The 14,570-nt window shown below is 51.4% G+C and overlaps 2 protein-coding genes across 2 annotated transcripts; one reads left to right on the forward strand and one right to left on the reverse strand.

The window, feature by feature from the left end:
* The first annotated feature begins 262 nt into the window (after positions 1-262).
* On the forward strand, positions 263-5,087 carry RPS3 (ribosomal protein S3). Its single transcript, XM_084291668.1, has 7 exons — positions 263-323; positions 707-837; positions 1,163-1,256; positions 2,164-2,258; positions 2,955-3,142; positions 4,244-4,440; positions 5,019-5,087. The coding sequence occupies exons 1-6, from the start codon at positions 294-296 to the stop codon at positions 4,435-4,437; spliced, it is 732 nt and encodes a 243-aa protein (XP_084147794.1). The 5' UTR covers positions 263-293; the 3' UTR covers positions 4,438-4,440; positions 5,019-5,087.
* Positions 5,088-6,689: 1,602 nt separating this feature from the next.
* On the reverse strand, positions 6,690-13,163 carry SERPINH1 (serpin family H member 1). The gene is made up of 5 exons (XM_084306205.1): positions 13,055-13,163; positions 10,073-10,686; positions 9,795-9,893; positions 9,088-9,320; positions 6,690-8,904 (listed from the first exon to the last, which is right to left on the reverse strand). The coding sequence occupies exons 2-5, from the start codon at positions 10,653-10,655 to the stop codon at positions 8,602-8,604; spliced, it is 1,218 nt and encodes a 405-aa protein (XP_084162331.1). The 5' UTR covers positions 10,656-10,686; positions 13,055-13,163; the 3' UTR covers positions 6,690-8,601.
* Positions 13,164-14,570: the final 1,407 nt, after the last annotated feature.

The following is a 14,570-nucleotide window of genomic DNA, read 5'->3' on the forward strand; positions in this document are numbered from 1 at the left end:
TCGAGGTGAATTACCCTGTCAGCGCCCAGGCCCTTTCACACCGGCTTTCCAGCCATCTTAACACCGACTGAGGGCGCTCGCAGCCGCTTGGGAAGGCGAAAAAACGCCTTGAAAGAGGGCGGGTTAAGCCTCGCCAACATGGCGGCGCCGGGAAAAAACTACATTTCCCATCATCCCCCTCCCCCGGTAGCCCCCCCACGTGATCTCAGCGGGCCAATGGGGAGCGGCGGAAGGCGATATAGCCCGCCCAGGAAGGCCCGCTCCTTCCTTTCCGCCGGGCGGCGCGGCGCAAGATGGCGGTGCAGATCTCCAAGAAGCGCAAGGTGAGGGCGGCCTCCCGCGTCGCCGCGGCCTCGGGGCGCCTCCATATCGGCGGGGCCGCGATGAGGGAGGTCTCGGCTTTCGTCGGCGGCGGGGGATGGCGGCGGATGGGGGAGGATGGCGGCGGATGGAGGCGGATGAGGCGCGGAGGCCCCGTGGGGAAGATGGCGGCGGGAGGCTGGCGGGGTGCTGAGAGGAGGGAGGGGAGCCGGGCCTGGGGTTTTCAAGGCGGAAGGTTTTATTTTTCTCCTTATTTCTGTGTGAGGAGAGGAGCTGCCAGGCTGCAGGCCGGCTCGGGGGTGAATTTGGCCTAGGTTTAAACAGAAAACCCTGACTTGAGGCTGAGTGCTTGGCCAGAGGTTGACTTGGCCCCTTCGTTTTGTAGTTTGTCGCTGATGGCATCTTCAAAGCTGAGCTGAACGAGTTCCTGACTCGCGAACTGGCTGAAGATGGCTACTCGGGAGTAGAAGTCCGGGTCACTCCAACCAGGACCGAGATCATCATACTCGCCACCAGGTAACAGGGACGCTGCTGTTGGGTCCTGGAGGCTGTGCCAGGCTGTAAGAGGTGCTGCAGAACCTTTAAACGATAATATCATTAGGGAAAGACACTTGGGAAAGAAATCCTGAAGTGATACTCAGTGATACAGCAGCATTACAGCCCCTGCTAGTCAAGGGTGAGGACGTTACAACCCCTATTAGTCGAGGCTGGTTGAGGTTAGATGCTCTCTGGAAGCTCTTTGGGATGGTGTCTGTCTCTGACATGAGTATGCTTTCTCAGTTACACTTCACTGTTTTGTGTTTTTTCTTTTTTTTTCTTTTTTTTTTTTTTTTAATTACAGAACCCAGAATGTCCTGGGTGAGAAGGGGCGCCGCATCCGGGAGCTGACAGCTGTCGTGCAGAAGAGGTTTGGCTTTCCTGAGGGAAGCGTTGAGGTAAAACTGCCTCAGTTAAACCAGTAGTAAGTGGGCTGTTCACTTAGCTGCGTGCTCTGTTCGGGTGGTTTCAGCTGAAAGTTTGCTGGGAGATTATCTTGGGGCGCGTTTTACCTGTTCTCACAAAATGCTGTTGCCCTGAAAGAGGAGGTGGTTGGCTCTTAGTGGTACTTTGAGTGCTGTCAGTTGGGCTGTTTTTCGCTGCTTTCCCAATATCTGAGAAGCACATCTCTCTAAAAACCCACAGTAGGGTTTGGAACTAGGTGGTCTTTAAGGTCCCTTCCAACCCAAACCATTTCTGTGGTTGTTTTGTAGAGGATGTTGCTGTACCACCATTGAGGTGAGAAAGGAGTCTAGCAGCGTAATTTTTATTTGTATGTTACCATTCCTAATTAATAAATTCATAATGCTTCTGCCCTTAGTGCTTTGTTACAGAATGAGCTCTGAGATTGTGTGAGAGCTGTAATGAATTAGATAGTGAAGTGACACAACAGTAATTTCCTGCTGTCTTTTAAATGGTTGAAATCTGGTGTCCTCGCTCGTACTTTCCTCTAAAAAGTTCTGGGGGAGGCTGGGGGGTGGTATTTTGTGGTCTGGGGTGCTGCTCGTGTTTATTCCTGCTCAGCCAGTGCTGCTGGATCACATTATACAGTGAAGGCTGCTGATTATCTTCATCAGATGTTTAAACTTAATGACAGCGACCTTCACGGAGCACATCAGGAGTTGTTGGCTCCGTGAATATTGTCCGTGTGATTTTTGAGTGTCTCTTCCTGAAGTATCAGCAGACGTGTTTTAATGGGGATGGGACGTTGAGCAGTACGAAGCTCCTGCTTTATTTTAACTGAAAAACATCTGGAAATAAAGCCAGTGCTGAGTTTACTGACCGCTTTGTTGTTGTTTTTTGTAGCTCTATGCCGAGAAGGTGGCCACGAGAGGTCTGTGCGCCATCGCTCAGGCAGAGTCCCTGCGGTACAAGCTTCTGGGAGGCTTAGCGGTGCGTCGGTGAGTACAGCAAATGCGAGGCAGTGCAGATTTCAGGCACCATTTCCAAAGAACCCCTTAGAACCCCTAAATTTTCAGCTTGAAAATTTAACCTGGTAATGGTGTGCTTGGAGAGGGCAGTTTGGAGTTTTAATCCCTGCTGTGTGCAGCTTTTTGTGTAGTACACTGTTACTTTTTGTAGTAATCACTATTTCAGAAGTAAATGTTGAAGCCCACAGCAGATGGGATTAAAAGTTGGGTGACTGGTGTGGATAAAGCTTGCGTTTATTTGTGAATAAATGGTTCAAATCACAACTTGAAGCCTTCTGGCTGAACTGTGGTTGAGGTGACAGCGGCCCTGTTCCTCAGATCCCTTCGGTGATGATAAGATGACGAGTCAGAAGCGGGTGGCTCCTGCGGAGTGGTGCCCCTGCGGTGTCACGTTCTGTGGTGCTGCGGGTGGCTCTTCAGCAGGAGCATCCCATCCTCATTGATCGATTTTGAGGCATTTGTCTGAGAAAGGGACACAGGGGCTGGCTCCTGCCGTGAAGAATTGTCCACCTTCAGCTACGGAGCCGCTCAGAACGTCCGCTTGTCACTCTGCTCACAACTTCCCGAGGCCCGGGACTGAAGCTGGTGTAAAATGGCACCGGGAAGTGCAGATTTGGCTGAGGTGCCCTCAACTGACCCAAAATTTGTTCTGCTTTCTGCCTTCAGAGCCTGCTACGGTGTCCTCCGCTTCATCATGGAGAGCGGCGCCAAGGGCTGCGAGGTGGTGGTGTCGGGCAAACTCAGAGGTCAGCGTGCCAAGTCCATGAAGTTCGTGGACGGTTTGATGATCCACAGCGGGGACCCCGTGAATTACTACGTCGACACAGCCGTGCGTCACGTCCTTCTCCGGCAGGGTGAGTGGCTCTCCCTGCTCTTTTTTTGTTTCCAAGTGCTTTGGAGCCAGGAGATCTCAGCTGCAGGCGTTCCGTGCCTGCAGGTGGGAGGTTTTCCTCAGCTCTCATGCCCCTCTGATCTTGCAGAGTGTTTCTGTTGTGCTCCCCCTGGGAATTGCAGCTCATGGGAGATGGAGAAGCATCCTTTATCAGACAACAGGACTTGTTGTAGTCTCTCTGAGTCTTCTGCCTTTGCTACTAGCGGGGATTGAACGTTTCCAGCTGATAATGTGATTTTCCAGGCACTGATTTTTGTCTTATGGCTTCTGAGGCTGGTAGCAAAACACCTTAAACATAGAGAAGCACTTCCTGACTGTTCAAAGGCTGTTTGCAGTTGGATTCTGGCTCCCGGGGGAAGTCAGGCAGAACACGGGTGCTTACAAGCCCCACAGAAAATCCAACACCACCCACTGACAGTTTTTTCCCCCATAGCTGTGCTGTTCCAGGTCTTCCCAGCTAAACCAGCCGAGCCTGCTCACCCTGGTCCTTCCCCTGGGTAAAAGTGACTTCTGCATCTTAATTAGCTTCGGGTTACTTAATTGCAGAGCATCCCATGTAGGAATGGCAGCACGAGGACCCTCTCTGCCTTCCCTTCGGTGACGATCTGATGACGAGTCAGACGGTGACGTCCTCGCATCAGCGCAGCCCGCTCGGTGCCACGTTCTGTGGTGCTGTGCCAAGGCCACGTTGGGCAGGACGTCCTACGCATTGGATGATTTCGAGGCATTTGTCTGAGAAGGGATAGAAAAAAAAAAACAAGAAACAAGGCAGTTGGCTGGGAAACTGAGCTGTTACCCGAAGGAAAAAGTGTTTCGCATCAGGGTTAGTATGACGTAAATCCTGAGTTGCAGTTAGCAAAATTCATAAAGAAATACTCTGATTTAGATCTACAGTAACTAGATTTTGAAGCTCTACCCCTTTTGTCTTGATTAGCTGCCATCTATGTCTTGATAGGGAACATTTTTTGATGCAGGGAGGTTATTTGGTAGCCTTGGGGCTTTTCACTGCTGACTGTGCACTTGGTACCTCGTGAATGAGCACTTTTTTACCCTTCTTTTGCAGGTGTACTGGGAATCAAAGTAAAGATTATGTTGCCTTGGGACCCAAGCGGAAAGATTGGCCCCAAAAAGCCTCTGCCAGATCACGTCAGCATCGTGGAACCCAAAGAAGAGATCTTGCCCACCACTCCCATTTCAGAGCAGAAAGGTGGCAAGCCAGAACAGCCGGCCATGCCTCAGCCAGTTCCCACTGCCTGAGGGGTAAGAGCCTGCGAGCAGCGGGACTTAATGGGGTGAGGGTACTGTGGGAGAGGTTTTGTGGCACCAGGAGGTAGCTAAAACGTGGAGAAGAAAACCAGGAGGGAGCTGTTCTCCTCCTTCGGACAGCTTCACGCTGTTCTGGGGGCAATTATCAGCTGCGGTGGCTGTTTTGGGGGCGGCTGTCCCCAAAACTGAGGTGGTTTAGTGACACGCTGCGAAGCACCGGGGCTTGCCCTTCAGTGAGGATACGATGACGAGTCTGAAAGGGAACGTCCGAGTGCCCTGCCTCGTGCTGTGTTCTGCAGCATGAGGTCTGGGACCTCGGGCTGGGATTTGAGTGACCTAGAGGCATTTGTCTGAGAAGGGCTCCGTGCTTGAGGTGTTCTCACACCCCTTAGCCCACCTACCAGCACGCAGCTGACCCCATGAACATGATTCGTAGGCAAATTCCGTAAGAAAATGATCCAGGTTTGAACTCCTATCTCTAAATAAATATTTTGGGTAGGAGAATGGAAATGGAAAATGCTCTGCTACCATCTCACTCAGTATCTTGTTCTTTTTTTTTCTTTTTCTTACAGGTTTTGCAGCATCTGCAAGCAGAAGCTTGGCTGTCCTGAAAACATCTCTTAATAAAATCACAAAAGACAGCGTTTGTGGGGGTGCTTCTTTTGCCAGGTGCATTCAGAGAGAGCCCCGCTCCCATCTCTGGTGTGGAAGGAATTCCTTCGCGTTTCTTCTAGCCTCTGTTACCTTCTGGAGTGAACTTACTCGATCCTGATCTAGAGAGGGGATGAAATGCTGGTTTCTAGATAGAGATGGAGCAGCAGTCTGGTGCTTAGGGTGTCACAATTATCTCCAAAACCTGGAGTCGTGGCAAATCTTTAATTACTTACCAGTCTTTCTCCAAGGTTTCCAGAAGGGGGAGCTTTGTAGTGATGTCCAAAGCCGTTGTGATCTTTCAGGGTTCAGGTGAAGTATTTTACTTTTTACTAAATGCTTTTTTCACCTGTATAATTCCATTTTCCTCTTCACTCTAAGACCTTCCTGCACTGTGGGCCCCTTAGGGCTACAGAGGAGTGTTACAGCTCCTGGTAGGGAGAGGTAACGTCACTTGGTGGTGATACGAGGTGAAACAACCTGGGCAGGCATTCACACATTACTTGGGGAAAAAAAAAAAGTGTGTGTGTATGTAGATTTCAAACCTTCTGTCCTAAATATTTAGATGCAAACACATTTAAATGGTTGAAAAAAAAATCTTGTCTTCCTTTGGGGCTTGAACAGACAGCATATTAATTTGTTGCTCTGTTACAAACTGGCTTTGGTGAGGAGCTGTAGGGTTGCGTAGGTAGATCCTGAAGCTGATAACGAGGTTACAAGGCTACTTTTTTATTTTATTTTTTGGGAGTAGCTTTTGCATCCAATTTCCCATTTTCTGAGGGCTCCTCTGCAAGAGCTGCGTAGGCAGCCTCTGAACAGGAATTTCAAACTGACAGCGCCAGAAACTTGTCTGGCAGTGGATGTGCGAGCCTCAGCCGTCCTGTTCCTGGCTCTGGCAGGGAGCTGGCTGGGATGGAAGTCAGGTCTGTCAGAAACAGACGTGTCCTCTCAGGGTGTCACGGAATGAGCCTGATTTTCAGGTTCCTGTCCACATCTTCCAGTGGAAAGCTTTAAAAACCCAAAGTTCTTGCTTGTTAAATGTTAGAGTGCTATCAACAGTGATCAGTGTGTGTTTTTTTTTTGAGATGGGGTTTTAGTTTTTGCTTGTGGCAGGTGGTGCCACGCTCAAATACAGCAGGTTAATGCACAGCCCAGCAGGTTCTGACCTTGCTGTTTTTTCCAGCACCTAGCTGTGTGCCCACAACAACGCTGCAGGTTCTCACTTTTTCCTCTTTTTTTTTTTTTTTTTTTTTATCTATTTCCTTCAGCTGGATCCCAGCCACACAAATCTGGGGCTGCAGGTGCAGGAAGGGCGGTCCCTGTGCATAACAGGTCGGTTTTATTCCTACTCCAGAGAGATTTATTTATTTTTTTAAGAGCCATTTGCTGCTCGGTTGAATGTCACAGGATGGGAGGTTCATTGAAAAAAGGTTTTATTGCAAAATTATACAACTGTCATCGTGTGGATCCAAGAAGAGGCGACAAAAGCCACTGGACAGCTGCATCCACACGACGTGAATTATTCACAATATCCCACAGTGTGTTCTTGCCTTGCCCTCCCCGTCTCTCCCCCCCCAAACCCCGACCTCCAGAATGTGCTACAGCATTTGGGTTTCAGTGCGCTGATTCACCACCACATTTTAGGGTCTAGCATACACGCTGGGTTTTTTCGGCTTCCCATTCCTTTGGGTACATCCCTGTGGGTTCCCTCCTCCCCCTGGAAAGCACCTGGGAGCATGAGCTAGGAAGAAAACGGGGCAAAAAGCTCCCTTTCCAGCTGGCTTGGATGGGAATTGGGGCAGAGCTGCTGTTCTGCAATTGTGTGTCCTTGCGAAGCTGGAGGAGACGCGGTCAGGTTAAACCTGGGGGCGCACGGTGCTGTATTTTGGGCTGTTTGAGAGCTAACTCCTTCATTTTTTACGTAATAAATAAGTGGAGGCAGTCTCATATATGGTCTGGAAAAAAAAATAATGCAGTATTGGGCTTGGACGAAGCAACCTGGCAGGGAATGCATTGGAAGGAAAATAAAAGCGACGCATTCACGCCATCCTTGCTGCTTCCAAATAACTGCCACCAATTTATGACACTCAGATTTCTCTCATTTCAGTGATTTGTCGTGATTTGCTCTGTCTCAGTGCATAGCAAGGCTTACCTGACCCGTGCTTTGATGCGTGTGGCGTTGCATCGCTTATTTAAGTAGTATTAACCTGACAACGTCCCTGAATGAGAGGAAGATGGGAAAAGCCTCCCAGGGGAGGCTGGAGCAGGTGATGAAACTTGCTAATTATCAGACATAAATACGTATATAACCATAAATACATTGCTTTTTTCAGCGTGCCCTCGTCCAGGTCAGCCGACAGGGAGCTAAAGTATCACGGAGGAGAAAGGAGCTTCAAAAAAGGGTCATTAGGAAGCCAGGTAGTGGCAGCTCAAAAGCTAAATTACACAAGAAAGAGGGGGTGAGACCTGATCCCTGCGAGAAGCCAGCAGGAGAAACCTCAGCCTGCCCCAGGAACTGACGGGTTCCAGCCCTGGCTGTAACTGGGGGAACCTTCACAGTGTAAACTTTGCCATCCCTCTGAGCTGATGCAGGAGCAGCGAGAAGAAGTTCCTCTGTCGGCCCGGGACAGGATGTTTATTTACAGATCTTGGCCCCCAGGGCCCCCTCCGTGATTCCTGGAAACGTGGAGCACAGCCATTTATAGGAATTCCTCGCAGGAGCGTTTGAAGGGACCTCAAGTGAGACCTCGTTTTAGAGGCTCCTCTTCTCTTTGGCTTCTCTGCAGCGCAGACCAAAGCTGTGCCTGGCTTTATTCTAGCTAAGGAGCTGGTGCCTTGCTGAAGCAGGGGTGAGGCAGGGCAGAAGGGCACAGATCTGTGCGACCTCAGCTCTTCCCTGCTGGCTCTCTCCTGTTCTGCTCGTGCTGGGGGTTGCACCCCAGAACCAGCCCTTGTTTCGCTCTGTTTTGCACCACTTAGGAAAGAAGAGGCGAGCATGCGTCTGCCTTCCATCACGAGCCAAGAAACGAGTGCAGAGGGATCAGAGCAGCCACGGCATAGCGATTCACAGCACCAAAGTGAAGGGGAAACAAAAAAAAAAAGCAGAGCTGAACGTGCACAAGCGTTTGAGATGGAAGGGTGGAGGGCTGGTGCCTCGGCAGGGCTGCTGGTAGTAGCAGGAGGCTGAATTTTAGTGCAGGGAGGAGCGAGGCAGCAGCCTGAGCAGCTCAGCTGAGGTGCCAGTTCCCATCCATTCCTGGTGACCCTCGCGTGCCAGGCTCCCCTGTTCCTCTGGAGGTGGGTTTGTGTGCAATAAGAAGAGTATTTGGGGGGTGAGGTAAAGTGTATGCTGGTTTCTCATCACAATGCACCCTGGTCTGAATAGCACCCATAGTTCGAGAAGGATACAAAATAGTGTTTCCCCTTTTTTGAAATCCCCCACTAAAAAAAAAAAAAATGAACACAAACCAAAACGAGCTCTGGAAAAAAAAAAATAAAACAGAACTACAACTCATCGCGCATCTTGTCTCCTTTGGGCCTCACGAGCCTGCCGATGAAAAGAATGGAGTTGGTTTTGCTGTCCTTGATCAGGAAGACGAAGGGGTGGTCAGCATAGAAGAGCTTGGGGTTCCTCATCTCCTCCCGGCCGTAGATGTCAGCATCGTAGGGGTTCCCTTCCGTGTCCCATTCGAGAGCAGCGGCGTGGAAGACGTTGGACAGGTAAAGATCTTTCTTGCCCGAGATCTTTGACAGGTCAGCCTTGGTTTTGTCGATGGCTTCTGTCAGGCCCAGGCCAGCCAAGTGTTTCTAGGAGGAGAAAAGAGGTCAGCAACCCTCCTGGAGAGGACACAGGGCGATCTGTTCCCTCCACTGTCACGCCAGTTGATGAAAATAAAGCTTCCCAGCACGAGTACCCCATTATCCCGCTGTCTTCTCTCCCACCCCAAAAAAATGCAAGGCTTAACTGCCTTCTTCAAGGACCTCCTTTACCTGAAGGTCGTGGCTGACTTCCAGGACCACTTTAGGCAGCGAGATGGCCACTGATCTCTTCTTCATCTTGCCAGCCCAGGTCTTCAGCTGTTCCCTGTTCAGCAGTTTCTCGACCCTCTCCAGGGGCTCCACGTGGTTTGGCATGATGAAGATCATGCTGGAGAGTTTGTGAGCAAGTGGCATCTCTACCACCTGCAGCTTCTCTGTCTCGTCATCGTAGTAGTTGTAGAGACCTTGAAGTTGGAATCAGAAGTGGGAAATGGTGAGAAGGAGAGCACAGGCAGAGCAGAGCTACCCTCAACCTTTTTGCCAATTCACCCTGGACTTGCCCTGCCAAGCAAGGGGAGAAAATCAGTGCTATTTTGGGAATTACTGGAGCTGGCAACAGCTCAAAATTGTGGATGCCATTCGTGTGATGAACTAGCATTTATTCCTAATAGCCAAGCATGCAGTAGCAAACCCGGATTATTTCTGCTCACAAAGACTGAATCAACAGAGCAAGCACACCCTATTTTGTTTTCTCTCACTCACTGCCCATGGAGCAAAATGATCTTGGAAGCAGCTGGTAGAAAACTGAGCAGCAGTGAGTAAAAATCCAGCAAGTTAGGGGTTGGACTCGATGATCTTTGTGGGTCCCTTCCAACCCGGGTTATTCTATGATTCTGTAATTCTAGGTCTTGGCAAGGGGCAGGAGGTTTGCAGCTTACCCGTGCGATGCATCATAGGAACACCCACGGTGTAGGACCGGGACACCATGAAGCCACGGTTGTCCACCATCTTATGGTGGAACTTTTCATCCCAGTGAGCTACAGGAGAGAGAAAATCAACATGTGAGAAAAAAAAAAAGTGGTAATTTCATGCCTGGTTCCTAACTACAAAAAACAGTTGGCCTCCCGTGGACCCAGGATTTATTTATCTTCCCACTTAGGCTGCTTTATATGGGCTCACGCTGGGTTTTGGGTCAATAACTGAAGGCAGAACTTACGCTTGAAGAACATGGCATTGACAATGAGGGCCCCATCAGTTTTCTCAACATCTTTTGTGACCTCCGGCAGCTTCCCATCCGTGGTCTGGGCCGCCCACTCGTTAATGGACTTCAGGGCGCTCCTCTTGTCTCGGAAGTTGATCTTGGAGTGCTCGTAGTTGTAGTGCTTCTTGCTGTTCTTCACGAAGTCGTCGGCAAAGTTGATGGAGGCCGGGCCGTACAAGCGGTTGCCGATCTTCCAGGTGACGTTGCGGGCCGTGCTGTTGCTCACCTCGTTGAGGAGCTCCGACAGCCCGCTGTGCACGTAGTCGTCGTTCAGCTTGTCGGCGCTCAGCACCGCCTTGGCCTGGGAGGCGGTGGCGGCCTTGCCCCCAAGGGACACGAGGCCCAGGGAAGAGGCCACCACCACGGGGGACAGCAGGATGTTCTCCATGTCCTTGTCCTTCGCCATGGCGTGGTAGAGGTTGAAGGCCAGCGTGGTGCTGCGGTCGGCCAGCGTCGTTGCCTTGTCGCTCAGCTTTCTGTCCTCTGAGGGCACGGCCATGGCCAGGCCGCAGAGGGCGAGCACCACGATAATCCGCATGGTTTTGGCAGCACCTTACACCCCTGGGGACCTGCTGGGCAAGAAGAGTTCACCATTAGGATGTCCCAAACCATTCCTAGGGCCTTCAGAGGCCCCAAGGGCTCATCAGTGAAATCCACTCCTAATTTCCAGCGACTGCCAGAGCGCCCACGTCAACACTTTGCTTGGGTTGCAACGATCCCAAGTCCACGTTGGGCCTTCCCCTGAGCAGCAGAGTCCAGGCTGTGCTCTGAAACGCATTTTTTTTGAATGAAAGCTTCCTTTTTAAGCAATTTTTGCTGTATTACTTTATGTTTGTGTACAGTACATGACTTAAGGAAGGGCCAGGGGATGGGAGCGACAGCTCTTTCGCTCCGTAGAGTGGCAAGTTGAACCTCTGCATCGGTCAGGAAAAGGTAAAATTGGGATGTTTCTGCTGCCCAAGGGCCACGTAGCTGGTTCATCCTGGGGTTATCAGGGTCAGTGCTTGGCAGGATTGTCCCCTCTGGGGACCCCAGCTCAGCACCCTGCATTTTAGGCACTAGGTGGAGCACGGGAGCTTCCAAATCAAAGGGGCCCTCGGAGCAGCTCCAAGGCTGGCCAGGCAGCTCCGGCTGACTCAATTTTGCCTGTTCAGCTCTATCAGAGAAGAAGGGGGACAAAGGGAGGTGGCGAATCCCCTCCTTTCCCCCTTCCTCTAATGCACACGCGTTGGTGAAGCATCTCAGCACAACTCAAGCGCAGCCAGGCCCGGTGAGGCCTCTGAGCCACTGTAGGGTTTTTAGATGAAGTTAAAGATTGACTGGTCCTAAATGCTCATTAAAAGTTGCAACTAAAATGTGAACATTTGCTCCAAATGGGTTGCTTGGGCTCCCCCTCTGCTGAGCGTATATATTTGCAACCTTGCTGAGGTTGCAAACATATTTGCAACCCCAAGCGAGCTTTTCCAGCAGGATGCCTCATCCCCAAGGCTACCAGGGCCGTGGTCCTGTCCCCCCACCCTGCTCAGGGTCCACAGAGAGGAGAACTGCAACGGGTTAAAAGGGAGCAGAGTAGGAAGCGAAGGGCCCGCCGGGATTACATATGGAAGGAAGCACGCACGCACACAGCCCCGAGCAAAGCGAGTGCGCAGTTCCACCGGGGACCTCTTGCCAGAGTGGGAATTACGTAGCTCCAGACGGGGAGGCAATTTATAGCCAAAAGCCCTTTTGGGAGCAAGCCTTCCGCTGAAGGGAAGCGCCGTCCCGGCTAACTCAGAGCCAAAAAATGTGTGCAGAGGGCTCAGAGCTGTCCCTGGTGCACTTTAAGGTGAAAATAGTGTTGGGTGCACCAAGCATTTAAAAGCTGAGGGGTTTTCTTTTATCTCTTTTTTTTTTCTTTCCCCTTTTATTTCTAAAAATACCTTGAAACTGTTTCATAGGGAGGTCAACGCTTGCCTTTTTCCCTCTGAAAAAAAACAGATACACGGAGCAGTTCTCCCGCAAGCAACCCACGGCCCATGCTGCTTACATCCTCAGCCTAAAAAAGCTCCGTGACTTCAGAGACCGGCGAAAAATTTTGGCCTGGCAGCCGGGCTGTGCCTCAGCCCGCTGCGGCGAGACAGAAAAATGTTGCCCATCCTTGGAGGAAGGGTGAGATTATCACTGAATTTGTAACCCGGGGTGAAAATAGGTCCGGATGCCACAGGAGGAATGTGCAGGCGATAGCATCCTTGCGGGGGATGAACATCCCAGCCCTGCGAGGGGACGCCCCGTGCCAGCGTGGCATCCCGTAGACCTCACAGGGACCCACTCTCCGGGCAGGATTTGGAGGTGCCAGCACCCATAGCCCCTCCGGGACCACGCTGTCACCCCGGTGAAGCCGCAGGACTTCGAGCAAAAGCCATCTCCGTGTGTTGGCAGAAGGAGGTGATGCTTTGGGAAGGCAGGAAAAGGAATAGGGCTCATCGGGATTGTCGTGGGGAGGCTCAGAGCTCGCCCTCCTGCGCTGGGTTGGTGCCCAGGGTCCCCAAGGCTCCCAGGCTGGGCAGGCGCAGGAGCTCGCAGCTTTTTCCATCCTGGCGCTTCCCTTTTTCCCTTCTTCCACCCCCGTAAAGTTTCTCCGGGGTTGCAGCCGCTCTGCCATCGCCCCCAGCAAACCTTTTAACTCCCTTCCTTTGGCAAAACAGAGCTGGCTTTTGGGTTGCCCTACCCATACTCCCCCCCCCAAAAAAAAACACAACACCTCCATGCAACACCCCCCATTTTCTCCCTTTCCTCCTCTTCCCCCCCCCCCAAAAAAAAAATCCCACCCATATTTTGGGGAGCATGCAACACCCCAAACTAAGGGCCTGCAATCTCAGCTTGGCACATCCAATCCCTTTGGGAGTGGGGGTCCCAAGAGGGGTCCCAAAGTGGTGTCTCGCCCCCCACTCCCCTTACCTGAGGAATGGGGCTGCTGCTTTTGCTCTTCTCCCCTTGTGCACCTCCCGGGCGGGCCGAGGGGGTATATAAGGGGCCGGGGAGAAACTTCTGGAAAGTTGGGAAAAACCTCTCCCAAACTAAAAAAAAAAAAAGGAAAGAAAACGCCTGGGGAGGGAGAGGAAGGGGAGGATCCGAAGAGCTCTCCCGGCCTCCCTCCAATGGCTGAGAGCGGCCAGCCCTGCTGCTGCAAAAGGGGGGGGCTGGGTGGTCGGTGGTGGAGGAGGAGTGGGGTTGATGGCTTTTTTGTTTTTTTTTGGTAGGGTATCGTTGCTTTTTTTTGACCTTTGATTTATTTATTTATTTATTGTCAGGGTGTCATCCTTTGCGTAATTGAAATTGGTTATATAAAGTGCCCTACCCCGTGCACCAGCCGTGCCCACGGGCAGCAAAAGGTTTCACGGCTGCATCACTTCAGAGCCACCGCTCGCCATCTGAGGTGTCCCCAAAAGTCCCCAAAAAGCTTCCTTCTCTTACCAGATCCCACAGGCACTGCTTTTCCAGCCCTCTCCCCTCCTGCACAACGCCCTCTCTCCTTTTTCCCCCCTCTCTTTCCCCCTCTCGGAGCTGAGCCTCTTCCACCCATCGCATCCTCTGCACTTCCTGACCCACAGGTGTGAGGTTAGTGGGTGGTTGTTCCTTGTAGTACGGTGCCAAAGTCCTCGTCTCCAGCAAATTTCCACAATTTAGAAAGGGCTCGCCTTCAGTCTGTGTTACGGCTGCAAATATTCGCAGCCCCAAAGTGATGCTGAAGGAGTTAAATATTCGCGGTGCCTGTGTGCGCCTGGCTGAGAGCGCCTGCAGCAAAGACCGTGCCGTAGAGAAGTTTCTGTGCTGACTCACAGGTGGTGAACTCCAGTCGGCTTCACCCCTGTCACATTTTGAGCTGGTTTGGGATGTTTTTTACAGCAATCTGGCAGCCCCTTCGGGACGTTTTCCAGGTACTACCCAGTAATTAAGCACCGTGCTCAACGGTGACCACATTAGAAGGATGCTGCACCGCGTTGGTGAGCTTCTTCCCTTACTTCAAATTACCTCTGATTTCGTTTTGTCCTCTCTTAATACTGGTTTTGGCTCTGCAGGTTCCCCTCAGGAGGCAGGGGTCTCAGCACGTCGCTACCTCTTGATGCTGGGGTAGAAAACAGCCCCTGGTTTAGCCTGAATATTGAGCCCTCACCCCTGGGCTGTTGCCCTGCAAGCACCAAGATCAGCCCATCTTTCCACCTGCCACCCCACCACACACTATTGCTCCCCCAGTTCTAGTGATATTTGTGATATTTGTGTGCTGTCTAAACCATTCGGATGATGCTATGTGAGTATTTACTTCCCACCCCAAGCGAGGTGAGGTCTTGGAGCCTTCCCTACACAAATATTCCCACCAGCAGCAATACGCCAGCTCCCGGAGCACTAATAATGAGACAAAAAAACGAGTTTGCTGCTGGCTGTGAGGAAGATTGTCCCATTCATCCACTCCCAG

The sequence above is a fragment of the Netta rufina genome (assembly GCF_964035555.1).
Source record: "Netta rufina genome assembly, chromosome: 1".
Classification (NCBI taxonomy): domain Eukaryota; kingdom Metazoa; phylum Chordata; class Aves; order Anseriformes; family Anatidae; genus Netta; species Netta rufina.